This window comes from Callorhinus ursinus, unplaced genomic scaffold, assembly GCF_003265705.2.
Source record: "Callorhinus ursinus isolate GAN/ISIS: 27379988/994484 unplaced genomic scaffold, GSC_fseal_2.0 scaffold88, whole genome shotgun sequence".
NCBI classification, from domain to species: domain Eukaryota; kingdom Metazoa; phylum Chordata; class Mammalia; order Carnivora; family Otariidae; genus Callorhinus; species Callorhinus ursinus.
Window position 1 is genome coordinate 2,926,472 of NW_027397150.1, and position 20,021 is coordinate 2,946,492.

General features: G+C 45.8%; 1 protein-coding gene across 1 annotated transcript; it reads right to left on the bottom strand.

The window, feature by feature from the left end:
• Positions 1-10,146: 10,146 nt before the first annotated feature.
• MPZ (myelin protein zero) lies at positions 10,147-19,958 on the bottom strand. The gene is made up of 7 exons (XM_025860636.2): positions 19,750-19,958; positions 15,056-15,152; positions 12,505-12,671; positions 12,048-12,261; positions 11,683-11,818; positions 11,484-11,544; positions 10,147-11,366 (listed from the first exon to the last, which is right to left on the bottom strand). The coding sequence occupies exons 1-7, from the start codon at positions 19,855-19,857 to the stop codon at positions 11,265-11,267; spliced, it is 885 nt and encodes a 294-aa protein (XP_025716421.1). The 5' UTR covers positions 19,858-19,958; the 3' UTR covers positions 10,147-11,264.
• Positions 19,959-20,021: the final 63 nt, after the last annotated feature.

Here is a 20,021-nt window from a genome sequence, read left to right on the forward strand (position 1 = left end):
CCTAGATCTTACCAGCCTAGATCTTACCTAGTCACCTAGATCTTACCAGCCTAGATCTTACCAGTTACCTAGATCGTCAAGAATGAAACCAGGGAGCCATCTCTGCTAGATTAGCTGCAAGTATTCTTACTCACACGTAACTCTGTCAGCTTCGGTTTCATCATAGTGAGGGTCCTTAGGAATGCTCATGCCCCAATTTGGGGTAACTCCCTAACCTAATGCTCCCTGAAGGGCATGAATGGTGATGACCATAATCATATCTAAGATTTGCAAAATACTACATGCCAGACACTGTACTAAGCATTTTTGTATAATCAACTCATTGAATTCTTAGAACCGTATAACATAGATACTATTATCCCCATTTTACCCGTGAAGGAACTGAGGCACAGACAGATGAAATAACCTTCCCAAAGCAAAGTGAATGGTTGAGCAAGGACCGGAACCCAGGTGGTCTGGCTTCAGAATCTGTGCTCCCTGTACCACCTTGCTAAGGGACAGGATGAGTGAAGGCAGACAGCTTGGAAGGCACTGATGTTGTCCAGCCAAGTTTGAGGGCAGAGATTCCCTTAGCTGAGCTCAGGCATGCCTACTTGGTCTCCTGTGGCCCACACGGGTAAGATCTGGATCCTCTCTGGCCCCCCTCCTTCCAGGGAAGGACCAGATCTGGCTTTACCTGCCTGCTCTGCCAGACTCCTTCTAGAATTCTATTGGTGCCTGGTCTCATCCAGCTGCCTCCCCTGGTCCTGGATGAAGTGAAATGGATAGAGAAGTGGGCCTCAGAACTTGGGAGGTAGGGCTGATATGTGGGCCTAGAGGGAGGGTCGACAGACTCACATGAGGTCTAAGGGGGAGTAGATGCGAGCATCATGAAAGGAAACCAAACTCTTCCTTAACTCACGGGAGGGTTCCTGGTCACATTTAGTCCCCTCAGCCCCTTCTCAACCGGGGGACGTACTGCCCTCTAGGGGATGTTTTGGAAACCCGTGAGGGTAATTTTTTGTTATCTGCATCTGTTGGGGGGTTGGGTGGGCATGGAGGAGGGTCTCCTGGTATTATTTCATGTCTTGGGGCCAAAGATGCTAGGCATACTGCAATGATCAGGGCAGCGCTGCACAAAATGTCCCACATCCCACATGTGTTTTCAAAAGTCCCACCGGATACCAATGTAGGTGAAAAACCTCTTATCAAGGGAGCCTAGGACTCCGCTTCATTTTAATTATGAACACAAAGTATTTTTTGAACCATTTCAAACACTGAATCTTCCAGAAATGCAACTAACACGTAGATTGAAGGAACTTATCGTTTGCTTTGTTCAGAACTTTCACCAGGAGTTGCTTACCATTTCAGAAACCCATGTCATCAAAGAGACTGCTACTGTGGTACCCGAGCTGCTGATACCCATCCGTGTGCATCTCTTGCTGTTGCGCTCACAAGGATTCTGTATTAAGTTCAAGGCTCTGACTATTATGTGTAGTCATGCCTGATGTTCATGTTAAAATGCTTTCCATTTTAGAGGTGCTTGGGTGGCTCAGTTGGTTAAAATACTTTCCATTTTATTACAAATTAATCTTTTATTTCACCTTTATAATATAGTTAGAGAGAGTATTAGATTCACTTTTCAAAAGTAGGTATCTAGTTTATATTGCATATGAATATTGTTCAGGAGAAAAAACAAGGGCCACTGGGCTGAGGGCATTAGGAACTATTGCCTTAAGCCTTTGGAAAGCCAGGCCCAGCACTAGCCTGAAGATTCAGGACTCTGTCTTTCTTCTGCTTCCATGCCTTTTCTCTCTAAAGGAGACCCCCAAAGCTTCCAGCTAAGCTTTAAGTCTTTACCGTGGGTGGGGCACTCAGAGAGGGACCACAGGATAAATAGCAGGATTTGGGGGGGAGGGGGGCTCAGCTGGGAGCCACATTTAATGCCTAGGAAGGAAAGCCTTTGCAGGACAAAAGGACCATGTCTGCCTTGTGATGGTGTCTGAATTGTGAAGCAGACAGCGATAGACTGAGATCCGGACCAGAAGACAGTAAGTTAGGTCCTTCTCCCCAAGGGTGCTGGGGGAGAAGTTCCTCTACTTCCTTCAACTGAAAAGAGAGGAAAAGAGAGGGAGGTAGTGAATGATGAGGCACTAGCATGGACAGGACTTCTACTCTGTGCCAAGTGCCTAGTGACATGGCTTACATATGTTCTCGATGTCTTTGAAATGCACCATAGGTTAGATATTAACTTAACCAAACTCAAGGTTTTGAGGTCAGGTCATTTGTCCTAGCTCACAGAGAGCTACAGCAGAAATTAAAACCAGGTCTGGTTTGATGCCTGTTTTAGGTCTTGCCAAAAACAGGGGTGAGTTCCTTCTCCAGACCATTCCTAACTGGTGGTTCCTTTAGAATAAGCAAAGAGATTTAAGTGAGTCAGATTCTGCTGAATCATTTTTCTACCTTAAAGCAATACTAGACAACATTCACACGCTAGAATCAACCCTCTGCTTATGAGATTGCTCTCTGTCTCTCACTGTGTGTGTGTGTGTGTGTGTACATGTGTGTGTGTATAGACACATTTGCTCAGTCCCAGACATCCTACTTTTGTGGGGGAAGCATACCCATTTGGCTTCTTCCACACTGGGTAACTGCTTCCTAAGGAAGTGTTCTGATCTCTTTTATTTCCTGAGCATGACTAACCAGGAGTGAGGAAAGCCAGGGAAAACTACTATCTTGATGGAACCTGGCTCAATGGACGAGACACTGCTCTTTAGCTGTAATTTCTCACAAGGACTTTGCAAGCATTGCATGTTGCATTTATTTCAATACACAAAAACTGTCTTCTGGGAAGGAATATAGAACATAGATTTTGATTTAACTTCTTTTTTTCCAGCTTTTTTTTTGAGCTATAATTGACCCATAACATTGTATAAGTTTAAGAGTATACAACCTGTTGATTTGATACATTGGAAAGCGATGAGCACCATAGTATTGGCTACATCTTCATCTCATTACATAGTTACCATTTCTTTTTTGTGGTGAGAACATTTCACATCTATTCTCTTAGAAACATGCAAGTATATGATTCAGTATTAGTAGCTATTATCACTATGCTGTACATTAGATACCCAGACTTATTAATCTTATCTTGGTATAATTTTTTTTTTAAAGTAGGCTCCTTGCTCAGCATGGAGCCCAACGTGAGGCTTGAACTCACAACCCTGAGATCAAGACCTGAGCTGAGATCAAGAGTCTGATGATGCTTAATGGACTGAACCACCCAGATGCCCCAGTATAATTTCTTAATAGTCATTTTGTCAATTTCATTTTTTCTAAGAGAAGAATACACTAAATTACATGGTGAGTATTAGGAGGGCTTCAGGACTAGAAAGAAAGATCTGATTTAAAATCTTCTAGATGACCCCAGGGCCACCTTGGTGGCTCAGTTGGTTAAGCAGCCGACTCTTGATTTCAGCTCAGGTCACAGTCTCAGTGTTGTGAGATCGAGCCCTGCATCGGGCTCTCGCTGGGTATAGAGTTTGCTTAAGATTCTCTCTCCTTCGCCCTCTGCCCCTCCCCCACCCCTCTCTCTCCCCCCTCTAAAAAAATTATTTAATTAATTATTTTAAAAAGGGGGTACCTGGGTGGTTCATTCAGTTAAGCCTCCAACTCTTGATTCCGGGTCAGATCTTGATCTCAGGGTCATGAAATCAAGCCCCATGTCAGGCTCTGCACTGGCCTCACGCCTGCTTAGGATTCTCTCTCTCCCTCTCCCTCTGCCCCCCCCAACCCCCCGCATGTTCTCTCTCTAAGAAAAAAAAAAGTAAAATCTTCTAGATGACCCCAAAGCACTTTCTAAGGAAGGAAGCTGTTATTGAAGGTTTTTCTGAATCAGCAATAACTCTTTTTATTCTAACTCCAATCTAAAAATCTGACATTCAATATTTCTCTTGTATGGGTTCAGCTCCCAATTCCAACTTGTTTGTGTTTGTGTGTATATGGTTTTCCCACACGACCAGGCAGTTCTCTAACACTACTTGGGTGTCCTACAATTCAACTCAATTCTAACACTTGGGGATAATGTCAGACCCCCCCAGGTTAAGGGTTTAATCCTACAAGACTGCTCCCCACCCCCTTCGGATGCCCATTGCTGGCCCAGGTTTTCACTTGGGCTTCTGACCAACTTGCTATAGGTCATAGGTGTCAACCCCCTCCTTGGATTTGATTAAGTTGCTAGAGCAGCTGACAGAGAAACATTTTACCTACCAGATTACTGGCTCATTATGAAAGGATAGAACTTTAGCATGGCCAGATAGAATATAGAGGGCAGTGTATGGGGAAAGGGCCAGGAGCTTCCATGCCCTCTCCAACTGCACCATTCTCCCCCCATTTCCAAGTGTTTGCCAACCCAGAAGCTCTCTGTACCCCATCCTTTTAGGTTTTTATGGAGGCTTCATTACACAGGCATGATTGGTTAACTCGTTGGCCATTGGTGATTGATCCAACCTCTAAGCCCCCCTCCCCTCCCTGGAGGTCAGGGGGATGGGACTGAAAGTTCCAAATCTCTAATCACGCGGGTGCTTTTCCTGGCATCCAGCACCATCTTTAGGTTATCTAGGGGCTTTCCACATGTCACCTCACTAACATATCAAACGACATCTTTGTTGTTCTCATCAATTAGGAAATTCCAAGAGTTTTGGAGCTCTATGCCAGAAACAGGATGAAGACCAAAGATGTATTTCTTAATATAAATGTCAAGATCACACCTTGATTCTCGTTAACAATTATTCAATATCACACCCATTTAATAAATTGAGAGGGGTTCAGAGGGGTTAAAAACCTCCCTTAAAACTTTAGGCCCTTCTGACTCCCTAACTCACATTTTATTCTGCTCCCCTAATTGGTCTCCTGCATTCAGAAATCGTGTGTGATCCACAGCCCCTGGCTTATGGGCCAGGGTGGAACATTCAGCTCCCTTGAGTGAGCTAAGCAGGAAAAGATTAGAGAACATCAGGTGACTATGGGACCTGAGCTTCCCATCATGGACCAGCTGTTGTTTCATTCACCTAGCGATAAGATTGGGTATACACAACAGCATTTTACCATTAATGGAAGCTGTATATAAAGAACCAAGCTTGAACAGGTCCAGAAGGTAACTTGTAAGAGCAGGTGGCCCAGGATCCTTTGACACTGCATTGCCCCCTCTTCCTCGATGCACGACCAGTCAACGGAATTAGAAACAAACAAACAAACTTCAGCCTGGTTTATATGCTGGTACCACCCTAAAGTGAAGAGCTAAAGAGGGGCCTGGCTGTCTCAACCGGAATAGCATGTGACTCTTGATCTTGGGATCGTGAGTTCAAGCCCCACATTGGGTGCAAAGATTACTAAAAAAAAATAAATAGGGGCACCTGGGTGGCTCAGTCAGTTAAGTGTCAGACTCTTAATCTCAGCTCAGGTCTTGATCTCAGGGTTGTGAGTTCAAGCCCAGTGTGGAGCCTACTTAAAAAAAAATTATTTTTAAATAAATCAATAAACAAACTTCAAAAGTGAAGAGCTATAGCATTATAGCTCCCTCAGGAGTGACAATGAAGGACAATGGTGAAGGAAACTTCTCTCAGTGAAGGAAAAAGACTAGTCTTAGTGGGTAGTACATTTGGTTGTTTACTCTTCGGAGTGAGAAATGGCCAGAGGTGCAGATCTACCCTGCTTCAACGGCAGTTACTAACGGTTTGGCTGGAGGGTCAGAGACCAGAAAGAACAGGATTGGAAGACTGGTGGCAAGGAAGTCTGGGGAAGAGATGTGTGAACAGAATGCTGAGAATGGGCTCAGAGGGTGAATGCCCACCAAAGGCCTCTTTCCCGGTTCACCCCAGTGCTTGCTCAATGGTCTCTTGAACAAAGTGGTCATGTTGGTAGGCCTGGAGGCTGTGAATGAGCTCAACAACATAGATTTCTCATCAAGGCTGATCTGGTTAATACAATTGCTGAATGCTGACATGTCAACAGCAGAGCCCAACACTGAGTCCCTGATATGTACTATTCCCTGGGAGAACCAGCCAGACATCTGATGGCAGGTTAATTATATTGGACCTCTTTCATCACAGGGGGTGTATAGATTTGTCGTCCCTGGAATAGTCATATTCTGGACATGGATTTGCCTTCTTTGCTCATAATACTTTGCCAGCACCACCTTTGGTGGATTCACAGAATGCCTTACCCATAGTTGTAGCATTCCCTATAGCGTTCTGTCTAATCAAGGAACTTATTTCATAGCCAAAAAAGTGCAATAATGGGCTTGTGCTCATGGAATTAAGTGGTCTTACCATATACTCCATCACCTAGAAGCAGATGCCTATTTGAAACATGGAAGGGCTTACTGAAGACTCACAGCAATGGTTGGGAGACAACACTGGAAGAATGGAGCTCTGTCTTACCAGATGCCAATAGATGCTTTGAATCAGAGACCATTATATGGTGTTGTCTTCCCCACAGCCAGAGTATAGGATTCAGACATCATGGGGTGGAAGTAGGGTGGCTCTTTCACTATTACACCTAATAACCCCCTCACAGAATTTTTGTTTCTCTCAGCAACTTTGAGCTCTGCTGGTTTGAAGGACTTAGTTCCCAGAGGGAGAATGTTTCTACCAGTGAACACAATTGTTCCATTGAACTGGAAGATGAGACTATCACTTGGTCATCGGGGAACCAAGACGTTCAAGGATTACTCAGCTGGCTGGTGTGATTGATCCTGATAACTTAGAAGAAATTTGGGCTGCTGGTGCACACTGGGATTGGAGAGCTATTTCTGGAACCCAGGGGATTCTCTGGGCACCACTTAGTACTTCCATGCCTTATAGTAAATGTTAATAGAAACGTAGCACGGGGGTGCCTGGGTGGCTCAGTCGTTAAGCGTCTGCCTTCGGCTCAGGTCATGATCCCAGGGTCCTGGAATCAAGCCCCACATCAGGCTCTCTGCTCCGCGGGAAGCCTGCTTCTCCCTCTCCCACTCCCCCTGCTTATGTTCCCTCTCTCGCTATGTCTTTCTCTGTCAAATAAATAAATAAAATCTTTAAAAAGAAAAGAAAAAAGAAACATGTAGCACCAAAAAAAGACAGGGCAATTGAGAGCTCGGACCTTGAGTCAGAAATGGAAGTTTGGGCCAATTTACCAGGTAAAGAACCCTGACTATCTGAGATTCTGGCTGAGGGCAGGGGAAATACGGAATGAGTAGTGGAAGCAGTTCCTAAATATCAATTATGGCCTCTTGTCCAATTACAGAAACAAGGACTGAATTAACATATTTTGTATTTGCTTGTTTTAGACAAACAATTATGGCTTCTTTTTTTTTTTAAGATTTTATTTATTTATTTGACAGAGAGACACACGGCGAGAGAGGGAACACAAGCAGAGGGAGAAGCGGGCTCCCCGCGGAACAAGGAGCCCGATGCAGGGCTTGATCCCAGGACCCTGAGATCATGACCCGATCTGAAGGCAGACGCTTAAGGACTGAGCCACGCAGGCGCCCCTCTGGCTTCTTGACCAATCACAGAAACAAGGACTGAATTGACATATTTTCTATTTGTTTGTTTTAGATACGTGTTTATTTGTCTAAGTTAAGCATTTTATTCATCTCTTTCTTCTCATATTTATGTTATCATAAAGGTTGTTAGACGTTAACTTCACAATTTAGTCTTTAGGTAACAGAATATTCAGTGGGACTATGGCTGGGTTTGAGGAGTAAACAGTGTAGCCAGAGATGAGCACCATGACTTGTGGTCTGGTTGAGGACCTGTGAAGAGCTCTGTGTGTGTAGTCTGACTATAGCGTCCCTACCCCAACCTCACTCCCACCCATAAATATTTGTCCAATTTCTTGGATGTTTTAAGGCAGGGAAGCAAATTCATACATTAAGAGTGGTCAGGCAGGTAAGGAAATGAGTAGCGCGAATGCAGGTCTCACCTGGACAGGGGAACAATATTCAGCTTAAGATGATTGTTGCCCTGTGACAATCAAATGTAGCTTTAATTTAAATAAACAAATACACGTCATGTGGGACAAACAAAAGATGTCTTCTAGGTTGTTTCAGTCTCTACTTTTTTTTTAAGATTTTATTTTTAAGTAATCTATCCTCTCTGTCTCTCTTAAATAAATAAATAAATAAATATTTTTAAAAAGGCTGGGGGGAGGCTCCTGGGAGGCTCAGTCAGTTAAGCGTCTTCCCCCCCAGCCCCTGGAAACCACCATTCTACTCTCTGTCTCTATGATGTGACCACTCTAAGTACATCATATAAGTGGAATCATATAGTATTTGTCTTTTTGTGCCTGGCTTATTTTACATGGCATAGTGTCCTCAAGTTCATTCATGTTGTAGCATAAGTCAGAATTTCCTTCCTTTCTGAATAATAGTCAATCATCCATTCATGAACATTTGGGTTGCTTCCACATTTTAATTATTGTGCATAATACTGCTGTGAACGGGGGTGTACAAATATCTCTTTAAGACCTTGCTTTCTATTGTTTTGGGTATACGTCCAAAAGTAGCCTGCTGAATGATATGGTAATTCTGTATTAAATTTTTTGAGGAACTTCCATATTGCTTTCCACGGGTGCTGCGCCATTTTTACATTCCCACCAAGAGAGTACAGGGTTCTAATTTTTCTACATCCTCTACAACACTTGTTATTTTGTTTTGTTTTGTTTTTTGATAGTAGCCATCCTAATGGGGGTGAAGCAGTAGCTCATTGTAGTTTTGATTTGCATTTACCCAGTGGAATCTATTAGCTTTTATATTAAAATGATTCTGGGTTAATTTTTCTTTTTTCTTTTTTTAATTTTTCTTTTTAAAAAAGTGGAGGACACCTCTTGAAGTAAATGAAAGCATTTTGGTCTTTGGCAAAGCTGGTGTTTAAAATCTTATCTTCAGGGCGCCTGGGTGGCTCAGTCGGTTAAGCGTCTGCCTTCGGCTCAGGTCCTGATCCCAGGGTCCTGGGATTGGGTCGGTGGCATGGGGGTTCCCTGCTCAGCGGGGCCAGGGGCGGATGGGGGAGGCCTGCTTCTCCTTCTACCCCTCCCCCCTGCTTGTGATCTCTCTCTCTCTCTCTCTCTCTCTCTCGCTCTCTCAGGTAAATAAATAAAATATAAAAAATAAATAAAATCTTGGGGCGCCTGGGTGGCTCAGTCGTTAAGCGTCTGCCTTCGGCTCGGGTCATGATCTCAGGGTCCTGGGATTGAGCCCCGCATCGGGCTCCCTGCTCGGCGGGAAGCCTGCTTCTCCCTCTCCCACTCCCCCTGCTTGTGTTCCCTCTCTCACTGTGTCTCTCTCTGTCAAATAAATAAAATCTTTAAAAAAATAAATAAAATATTATCTTTAACCTCTTAATAAGGTGAAGAGATGACTTGTGGGAGTCTTGTTTTTTGCCATCAGTGACCCCCCCGAACCCCCCAGGGAAAATTATATATATATGTCTTTCCACAATCATCTAAGTATTTCAGGATATTAATGGTGTACCTAAATTAGCATACCAACCACCTAGATAGTGATGTATTATGAGCATAGCTCGGATAGTGAACCAACTACAGTTGTCTGTGTGTTTATAGGCCTGGGATTTATGCTAGTTTGTAAAGTGTAATCCTTTAGGCAGGATATAGAAACATCTCTAAAGGACGGATCCCTAATATCTTCACTGCACATCAGTTTATAGTTTACAAAGTTTTCCGTATACAGGATCTCATGTGATTCTCATAAAAAATCCAGGGAATTAAACAGGGCAGGTATCATCTGAATTTATTAATGCAGAAACAGCCTTACCAAAGTCAAAGAACTAGCCATGGGCCACACAGCTAGTGACTGGCTGACATATTTTCAAAATTCAGATCCTGGCAAAGAGGGAGTCCATGTTTTAACCCGTGTAATAGTTAGCACACAATGTAAGCTCACTGGGTATTTGTTGAATGTGTCTTGTCAGCTGATTTCGGGGTTTTTTTCCACTCTACTATGGAAGTCCATTCCATAAAGCCAAATTCTTAACTGAAACCAGTAGATGAGGAAGAGGAGTGGGAGAGCGAAAGGATGGGAGAAGATAGGAGGTTGGGGATGGAATAAGGGGGCGGGGGTATTCCCAGGAGAATGAGGAAATTAGAGATGGAGGCAGAACTTCTGGAAATGTCAGTGTTTATTAAACATTTAAGGACACTGGGGGTTTGTGAAGAAATATACAGAATGTAGAAAAATCCTAACAATCCGCTATGGCTGGGAGTGCAGCCTCTCCCCTCCCCCCCCATTTCCCATTTGTTTCTCCTTTCTCTTTGGTTGTTTAAAAGCCATTTCTTAAGGGTTATTTGGCCCCTCCTTAATCCCCTGACCTGTGAGGATTCCTTGCCTCTCTCTGTCTCTCCTTCCCCATGACCTTGAGTCCCAGAACAGTGCTCCAAAGTGGTCAGGGGCACCAATCCTGTAGTTGAGGACTGAGCATCAGGGGCCCCTCTGCTTGGGCTGGCTCTCCATTAAGGATACAATGAGGGAGGGGGAATTGCAAAAACCACATGACGTCATTGGTACTCAGTCATGGGGGGAGGGTACGGGCAAACAAACAAAAAAGAATGGATTAAAAAATAAAAAATAACTAACAACCTAAATAAACCCTGAAGGAGAGTCTGATCTGGATGATCTGGGTGTTAGCTAGCTGGGAGGACACAGTATGGAGCTGGGCCACCTGACGGAGGGGAGGGAGGGTCAGAAAGGAAAGCCGGAGGGACACGCTGGGTGGTGCAAGGGATGGAAAGGCCAGGTGGCCTGGGGTTGAGGCACAGGGTATCAAGGTCCCTTTCTTCTCGGTGCCGGAGGGACAGGCACCAAACACACAGTCCTTGGGGCCGGTGAAGGGTAGGGTCAGGTCCTGGGCTCCCAGCAAGCCCGGGGAAGGAAGGTGGGGGAAAATAGGAAGTGCCAGGGAGGAACTTTGGAATGAAACTTACATCTCAAAGGCTGCTGAGGGCAGGGCGGGGGCTGGGGAGCTAAGGAGGAAAGCACCTAGACGGGGGCTAAGAGGAGCCCAGGTCCCCCTGCTCTGGCAGGGCCCGGGGGATGGTCACTTGTCTGAGTCCAGGCCCATCATGTTCTTGAGGGCGTTCTTGAGGCTGGTTCTGCTGGGGGACTTGACCGCAGGCCGGAGTTCCGAGCTCTGCTCATCCTTCCGTAGCTCCATCTCAATGACCACCACCTGAGAACCTTTGGTGGACTCCGGCCCTGCCCCCCGACCCCCCGCCCGGCCCGCTAACCGCTATTTCTTATCCTTGCGAGACTCCCCCAGCCCCTTGGACTTCTTTTCACTGGCCGCCTTGGTGCTTCTGCTGTGATCCAGCATGGCATACAGCACTGGCGTCTGCAGGGAGGGGTCGCGGGTCAGCCGCTGGGTCTGCTGGAGCCTGACTCCTCCCACCCCACCCGTCACTGCTGCCCGGCAGTGCCCCAGCTCGGCCGGGCCCCAGCTCCCACTCACCTGCCGGCCACGCTTGGTCGAGTCCTTCGCGGCCTTGTGCAATTTCCCCTTCTCCATGGCACTGCAGGGAAAGGGGTTGCTGTCGGTTTGCCCCCCTCCAGGTCGGAGCCCCCTCCAGAGCAGCTACAGCCTCCTCTTCCTTTTGCCCCCCAACCCCCCTGGAATGTCTCTGTCCAGATGGGCAACAGGCTCCCCTTACCTGAGCCTCCTCTGCATGGCCGCCTGTCTGCGTAGCCAGCCGTACCGAATCAGATAGAAAAGCAGGAGTAGCAACAGCACGACCCCAATGACTCCCCCAATCACGGCTCCCAGGACTACCCCGTACCTGGTTGGCACTAGGAGGGGAGGGAAAAGAAGTAAAGGAGTGAGCAGGGTCATGCCCCTTTGGGTCTCAGCCCCACACCTGTCGCCTGCTGTTGGGGATGTACAGCTCTCAGCCAAGGCTGCCTTCCGCACACCCTCCCAGAGCCTGAAGGACAATCGCCCAGGCGTTTTGCCCCTTCCCCCAGCCCCCAAGTCCTCCCCGCCACCCACCCCATCACATATTCCCAGACCCCCTCACACCTTTTTCAAAGACATAGAGTGTGACCTGAGAAGTCTTGCCCACTATGTCTGGTGGGTTTTTGACGTCACAGGTGAAGGTGCCATTGTCACTGTAGTCCAGGTTGTGTATGACAATAGAGCCATCCTTCCAGCGAGGGTCCCCTACCCACTGGATGCGCTCTTTGAAGGTCCCCACCTCATCAATGTAGGGTTGTCCCTTTGCATAGTGGAAAATCTATGAGGAATGAGGGGAAGTATGTGAGTGTAGCCTCAGGGTAAGGGATCCTGAGCTGGAGAGGGTAGTTGGGGGTGGGGAGAGAATGCAGATAGGCCCTAGTCAGATTGCCGCTCACCTTGCCAAACTTAGGGTTATGGCTTCTAAAGAATTTCCCCTCCTTTGCCCAAGTGCTCTTTTCTATTGTTCTTCGGAGCCAGCCTTTCATTATCCAATCCCAGGCCCCCCCTCCCAGGCACTCACCGAGATGGCGTCTCGGCCCCCTTCGGGCTGGTAGCGCCAGGTAAAGGAGATGTCATCTGAGACCCACTCGCTGGACCAGAAGGAGCAGTGCAGGGTCACCCGGGAGCCCACAGCACCGTGGACCTCCCTGTCCGTGTAAACCACAATGGCCTGGGCTGGCGGGAGCACTGCAAGCAGGGAGGGGAATCAGATGCACCGGTGTGCTCAACGAGGCATAGAGAGGAAGTGACACCAATAGGAAGTCAAGAGCTGAGTCAGAGGCCATAGCAAAGCTGGGGAAGCAATGATCAACTCTCAAGCCCAAATCTCTCTGGGTTGACTGAATAGTTGGGTGGGAACGCCATGCTGGTTCAAGCTCTTTAGCATGTTCATTAAAGGAAATGAAATCAGCAGTAACAGACCTCTCTTGAGGACTTCCAGATGTTGGATTCTGTCTCCACGTCTCACTTTCCCTTTGGGTCAGTATTTAACTCTTAAGTCACCCCTTAGATGCGGGCTTTAAGGTTTTTAAAATTTATTATAAGTTAAAAAAAATAAAAAATAAATTTATTTTAAGTTATACAGTACTACATTTGCATTCTTTTTATAAACTACTCAAACCATAGAGATAAAGCTAGAGTTCCTCTTAACACACCCCCCAACCAATTCCTTTCCTACCGTCCTCCTCTCCCAACTGACTGTTAATCAATTTAGTGCATAGCTGTTTTCTATGTATCAAGTGCAATATAAACTCAACAGACTCAAGATGTACATGTGCTTATATGAAATAGTTTTGTTTTATGGACCTTTCTTTTCTTTTGACATACATTGCATCATATTCTACTTGGTTTTTTTCACTTAAGAATATTCATATAGAATCTATCATCTATCTATCTATTGGTTGGTCGATCGGAGCTTCCCATGTTGATTCATATAGATCAGTCTTATTTTTAACAGTTGTATAGTATTTCACAGCATCACAAACTCAAATTTCTTGCGAAAAAATGAAAATAAGTAAAGAAAGTTTTTTCCTGGCTCAACTGTCCTCACTGCTGAATCCCTAGTTGCCATACAGCTTGCTGTTGACTGGGAGGTCAGGGAGGGAAGGATCTTGTACCTCTCTCAGGGGAAGCTGGGTACAGAGGAAGACCCCTGAGCCCAGAGCTCAGATGACTCTGCATGTGAGCCCTCTGTGGTTTGACCCTCCTCACCCTCCTCTTGGCCATTCTGGCCCAGTGCCACTCCCAAGACTCACCCACACAAGGAAGGCCATTCCAGGGAGATTATGTGTGTGGGCTGGCCCTGGGTGGGTGCAACTGTAGACCCTTTTGTTCTATGGGAGGGGGAGGAAGCAACCAAACAAACAGGGACCCATTGTCTGACCAATGTTGGGGGCCTATGCCACCCCCCTACCCCTTAGCGCCCCCACTCCTGCTCCATAGTCTCAAATCTCCCACCTCAGCATGCAATATCAGTGACTCACTTCTTAGAGCTCTCTTGGGAAACCCAAATGCAACAACGAAAGTTATTCATTGGATCTAACTTCTATTTCTCCTGTTCTAACATCCACCACTGCCCTTCAGTTCTGCTCAATGGTTCTATGAGTGGGACAGGTTCTGGGACAGAACTCTCTTCCTCATTCTCCAAGACTGCCTCTCCCCATTTCCCTCACTATAACCTTCTCTAACTCCCTATCTTTAACATTTTCTCTGGGTGTCCCAGAGTAGTCCAATACAACACCCAGAAGAGTATGGGTTCTGGGTTTAGGACTCAAAGAGCTGACAGCAGAGAACCTTGGATATTCTGAGCAGTTCTCCCTCACCCTCAATTTGCCCACTGCTTATCTATTGTACTAGGCTTTGGGGCAGTTTGGAGAAGGGAAGCATCCATTCGAATAACCTTACTTTGACCTCCTCTTGCTCACCCAACATCTGCCATGGGGTAAGGAAGGGGTTGGTCAACTTTTGAGGGAAGACAACTTTAGATGGACAAGATCTTAGAATCTCATAGAATCTCCCTTCTACTCCACTCACCCACATTATAGACAATGGATCCACAGGGAGAAATGGAGGCACCAAGAGACAAAGGATTGGAGGAGTTGGAACCACAAACCTTGGGCTCCTTCCTTAGATCACATTCCCTGACTTTTCTATTGAGGGAAACTAAGGTTAAGTACCTCACACACTACTAGGGAATGAGTAGGGACCAGAACACAGGTGTCTGACCCTATTCCCTACCACGTGATAACACCGCTTCCCACCAGGCCCTCAGCATGGCTCTGGGGCCATGTTACTACTTTCCAATCTGGGTGCAGTCAGGTCCACCTCAGGGAAGTTCTCTACACTCTTTTACCTTCGCCCTTCACAGAATACCTATACTGCCTCCCCCGCTACTCCCCTCATTGGGTTAGTGGAACAACCCCAGACATTGCGCCCCCCCCCCCGGGTATAATATCACCTTCCTGCTCCTGCTCAATCTTTGGCTGCAGTGGGGACTGCAGCAAAGGCAGTGAGAAGGTTGCTGAGAGGCATCCTGAACCCCAGGGCCCCCAGCCTGGGGTGGCTCCACTTACCCAAAGAGGAGAAGAGCAGTGCAGCCAGGATAGGACTGGGGCTGGACGAAGGAGCCCCGGAAGCCATAGCTGGGCCAAGGGCTAGGGCCCAGAGCATCTGCGGGGTTGGGAGAGTGGGGGACAAGTAACTGAGCGGGGGGTTCCTGGAATCCGCTTAAAATCCCCTGGGGCCCCAGTATGAGGGGGCTGTCCTGAACCAATAACCAATTGCAGCCTGGCATGTGCAGTTGAGAGGTGGTGGGGAGGGGGGCAGAGCACAGGGAGCAGAAGGGGCATTGTGTCCTCTGGGTGGAGGGGTGGGGGGGACACATACCACCCCATACACAGAGGGCTTTGTGTCTGCTGGCCTCCCCCTGCCCTGGGCTGGAATGCTGGGGTGGGGGGGTGAGAGGGAGAGGGACAGAAAAAGGGACATAAACACACTTCTCTGTGGGATAGATGGGCAGGGGAACCTAAATCCTAAGGCTCAGGGAAGGGATTCCTCTGTAGCTTCCTTACCAGAGAGTGGCTCCCCCAGAGAACCTGAAAATGGGACATCCCTTGTTTTTTTGTGTTTTGTTTTGTTTTGTTTTATGACTATGGATTGCATTACAGGCTCCTTGAGATGACCAGGTCATTGGGAGTCCTTTTTTTTTTTTTTCCCCATTTCCCTGCATCCTGGGTGATTCTTCCCTGATAGAGCTTTTCCCCATTGGAAGATATCCAGGGAAGAATCCCCTGAGCTTTCCCTCTTCATCAGAGAATTTTTCAATGCCTCACGATGCAGTTTAAGTCCATGTCAATTTAGAACAAGGCAACAAAATTGTATTGAGTGCCAGCTATATGTAAAGTATGGGTACATGGGTAACAGAAAGAGGAATAAAAATTAAGTTTCTCCTTGAAAGAGTTTAAAATCTAGTTGGGGGTTGCAGAGAAGGGAGGATCAGAGGACGAACGCATCAATAACCCAATATAATAAACCATGATGCTTGCCATAGCAGAGAGAAGAACAAAATGCTGAGAATACCAAGGTGGGCTCAACCAGGTCTGCTCGAATATGCCCAATACTTCACAAACGTCAGGGAGATTGTTATGTAACACAGATTAAAAACAAAAGTAAACCGGGGCACCTGGGTGGCTCAGTTGGTTAAATGTCTGACTCTTGATCTCAGCTCAGGTCTTGATCTCGGGGTTGTGAGTTCAAGCCCTGTACTGGGCTCCACGCTGGGTGTGGAGTCCTAAATAAATAAGGAAATAAAATAAATGAAGTTCAGAGGAAGGGGGAGTTGTATATAGAAGGCAATATTAGATACGGAATGGGTAGTGAAGGTATCTAGGCAGAACAGCAAAAGAGAAAACAAAGAGGTAGGAAAGTGTGTGTGTGTGTGTGTGTGTGTGTGTGTGTATGTGTGTGTGGTGTGTGTTGGGTAAGTTTGTGAAGTATTGAGCATATTCAAGGCAGATCTTGTGCCCTCCACTTTGACTTGATTTGGGGGAACTTGAAACAAGTCTGTATAGGAGAGTTGAAGCCAATTCGTTAAGGGCACTAAATGGCAGACAAAAGAGGGTGGGTTTAATTGGTACATCATAATGTTACATGATTTTTGTCCCCTTAGTGCTTGTGGTTCTTCATCATGCCACTTCAAAGAATGAAGAGGTAGACCAGATGAAGAGTGGTGGGCAGCAAAGCAAAATTTATTTTTATTTTTTTTAAAGATTTTATTTATTTATTTGAGAGAGAGAGAATGAGAGAAAGCATGAGAGAGAAGAGGGTCAGAGGGAGAAGCAGACTCCCTGTTGAGCAGGGAGCCCGATGTGGGACTCGATCCTGGGACTCCAGGATCATGACCCGAGCCGAAGGCAGTCGCTTAACCAACTGAGCCACCCAGGTGCCCAAAGCCAAATTCATTGAACAGTAGTATAAAGCTCCCAAAGAGGGAGGGGGGCCCAAGAGGGTCGCCCTGGGAGTGCCTAAGTTTAGGGGTTTTTATGAGCTCTTTCGCAGAACTATCTTAAGCAATCAGGATGTGCTGAGTTGTGCCAATCAGGGCCTTAGTCATGTATCTGTCTACCTATTAGGTTAAGGTCTCTGTGCTGATGGTCTTTTTTTGCTGACATCTTGGGGTTTAATGTCTTAACTGCCCTTTGCCCTGTGATATTGACAAATGCTTTGTGGTTAATTGCCTTAGTTTCAGACATTTTGCAGAAGTCATTTCTGCAAAGGCTGCAAAGCAGAATGTTAGTGTGGTCCTGTCTAAACTGCAAAACAGGGTGTTAGTGCTGTTTTATTTTAGCTGTCCTGACTCCATATTTTCTTGCGGGGGACCCTGGCTCAGACTACCTAACTGTCCAACTAACTCCTAACAATAAGAATTTCCTGAAGGAGTAATGTGTGGGGTTAGGGATGTCTACATGGTCAGAGCTGAGTTTTAAGACAAATCTGGCCAAAAAATCATTCAGACCAAAGCACTGCAGATTATTACCTCCTTTGTTTCCCTCCTTGGGATTATCTGAAGTGATTTTTTTTTTTCACTGAACCTCTCATACTCCCATTTGAAATGTTTTCCCTTCTTTCTTCCCCTTTCTTTCTCTGACTTCAGGCCTTGGCTAGACTCTGCTTTTCCCTCCTGCTTATTTTTAAGATAAACCCTGGTGAAGGTGCCTGGGTGGCTCAGTTGGTTAAGCGACTGCCTTCGGCTCGGGTCATGATCCTGGAGTCCCGGGATCGAGTCCCACATCGGGCTCCCTGCTCAGCAGGAAGTCTGCTTCTCCCTCTGACCCTCTTCCCTCTCGTGCTCTCTATCTCTCATTCTCTCTCTCTCAAATAAATAAATAAAATCTTTAAAAAAAAAAAAAGATAAACCCTGGTGTTAAGGGGCTTGACTTAATGTCTTGTTTGAATTTCAATATGATTAATTTCCATCAATTACGGGCTCTACAGGTTACTATGAGGAGAGAGGTCACTGTTGTTCCCGCAGTGGGACCACTGCAGGTTCACCTGTAAAACCACAGTCTCCTGGCACCTACCTGTCATCTCCTTACATAGGTGATGGTGGGTTCTGTGATTTGATTGGTATTGGGTTTGGATTGTGGAACTCTAAATATGGGACTTGATCACAAACACCACAGGCAAAATCATCAGTAAATGTTCACAGCATGTTGTTGTAGTCAATTACACCTCCCTAACCCCACCTCCCCAGCTGCAAATAATCACCTTCTACTTTCATCTACCCACCCTTTTACATACACTTTCTTTCATGGGATTGCTACTTTCTTTGTTGTATTTATGTATTTACTAATCCTGCTAAGGCTATAAGCTTCTTGAGGACAATTACATGTTTGTATCTTTGAATCCCCTATAGCACTTTCACATACTCTGGCAAAAGGATATATATATATATAACTTTTATATATAAAACTATATATATATATTATATATATATATAACTTTAAAGTTATACATATATAACATATATACAAAACACTTGTGACTTAAGAAAGAAAAAGGGAATGAGAATTAAATATTATATATAAAATAAAAAATATATATTAAAATATATATAACATATATATAATATATATAACTTATATACATATATAAAATGAAATTATTTAAAGAGCTAAGTGAAAGAGGCATTCATTGGATTTGTTAATGTGAAGTGCCAGAGGGCCACAGTGGGATCAATGACGGGAAGTTCAATAGCAGAAAACTGTATTTTATTTTCTTACTTTTAAAGATTTTATTTGTAAATTGTCTCTACACCCAACGTGGGCCTTGAACTCACAACACTAAGATCCAGAGTCGCATGCTGCGCTGACTGAGCCAGCCAGGTACCCCCCAGAAAACTACATTTTAACATAACAACTTTCTAATGATTAAGCTGTTCACTAAATGAAACTTGAGTTTTGAGGTAACTATTACTGAATGTGTTAGAGCAGAGTCTTGAAGACCAGTGGCCCTAAGTGTTGCCGAGGAGATCCCTGCACTGGATAGAAAATCAGGTCTGAGAGCCTCTCAGGTCTCTTCCAGTCCAAAAGTCTATAAAAGTGCTTTCATTGTCAAGTATTACAGAAATGCAAAATAGTATTTTCATTTGATGAAGAAATAAGTGAATTTGTGCTATTTAAATCCTGAAAGAAGTGCAGGAGTGCTAAATATAAATGAGATCTGCATATTAATGTAGCTGAATGTTTTATTGTAGGAGTTGCTCTAGGCTGTCTCCTTCACTCCTTCCCCCCACAAAAAAAGAGACTCAAGAACTTTTTCACTTTTCTATTCCTTTCTCATTCCCTTTTTCTTCCTTAAGTCACAAGTGCTCTGCAATTGATTGCTGTGCTTGGGTTCCTCAAAACTATATGTATGTACACACACGCCTGTGTGTGTGTTTAAAAATCAAAGCGAGCTTTCCCCCACCCTGGGTTCTTCTAGCTGTGGGTGTTACCCACATAGCCTTGAAACAAGGAACAAAAGAGCGTTGTGTTTGACTAGTGGGCGTCCAGCTCAGGCGGCAGCTCAAGCCCAGGAACGGTAGGGCACAAAGCTAATCCAGGTGGTTAGAGGGGGCCCCGGTCTTGGGATGGTGGTCTGCATCGTTCTCACGCTCCTCCTCAAAGTGGCTCTCAACCTGTGTCTCAACTTGTGCATCTCTGCATTGGCGAAGCTTCCCACTAGAACCGGATGGAGCCCGGTTCCCTGGGTGCCTTGGCCTGCCTACCTGGGAAGGAGATGGAGCGAAACCAGACTGAGGAGTCCCTGGTGAAGAATCAGGGCAAGTCAGATGTTCAGTAGTGCGAAACGAATTATGTTCGCAGGTAAAATGCATACTGTAGAGCCTGAGTCAGCGCCATTTAAGCCAAACCTCTGGCAAATTCTGGTGGAAGCCAGCCGAAGGAGACCGGGCAAAGGGGAGAGAATCGGTAAAACCAAGAGTCTGAACCAAGCTGCAACACAGCCACGCCCCATCCTTTATAAAGAGCTGGCGTTGTC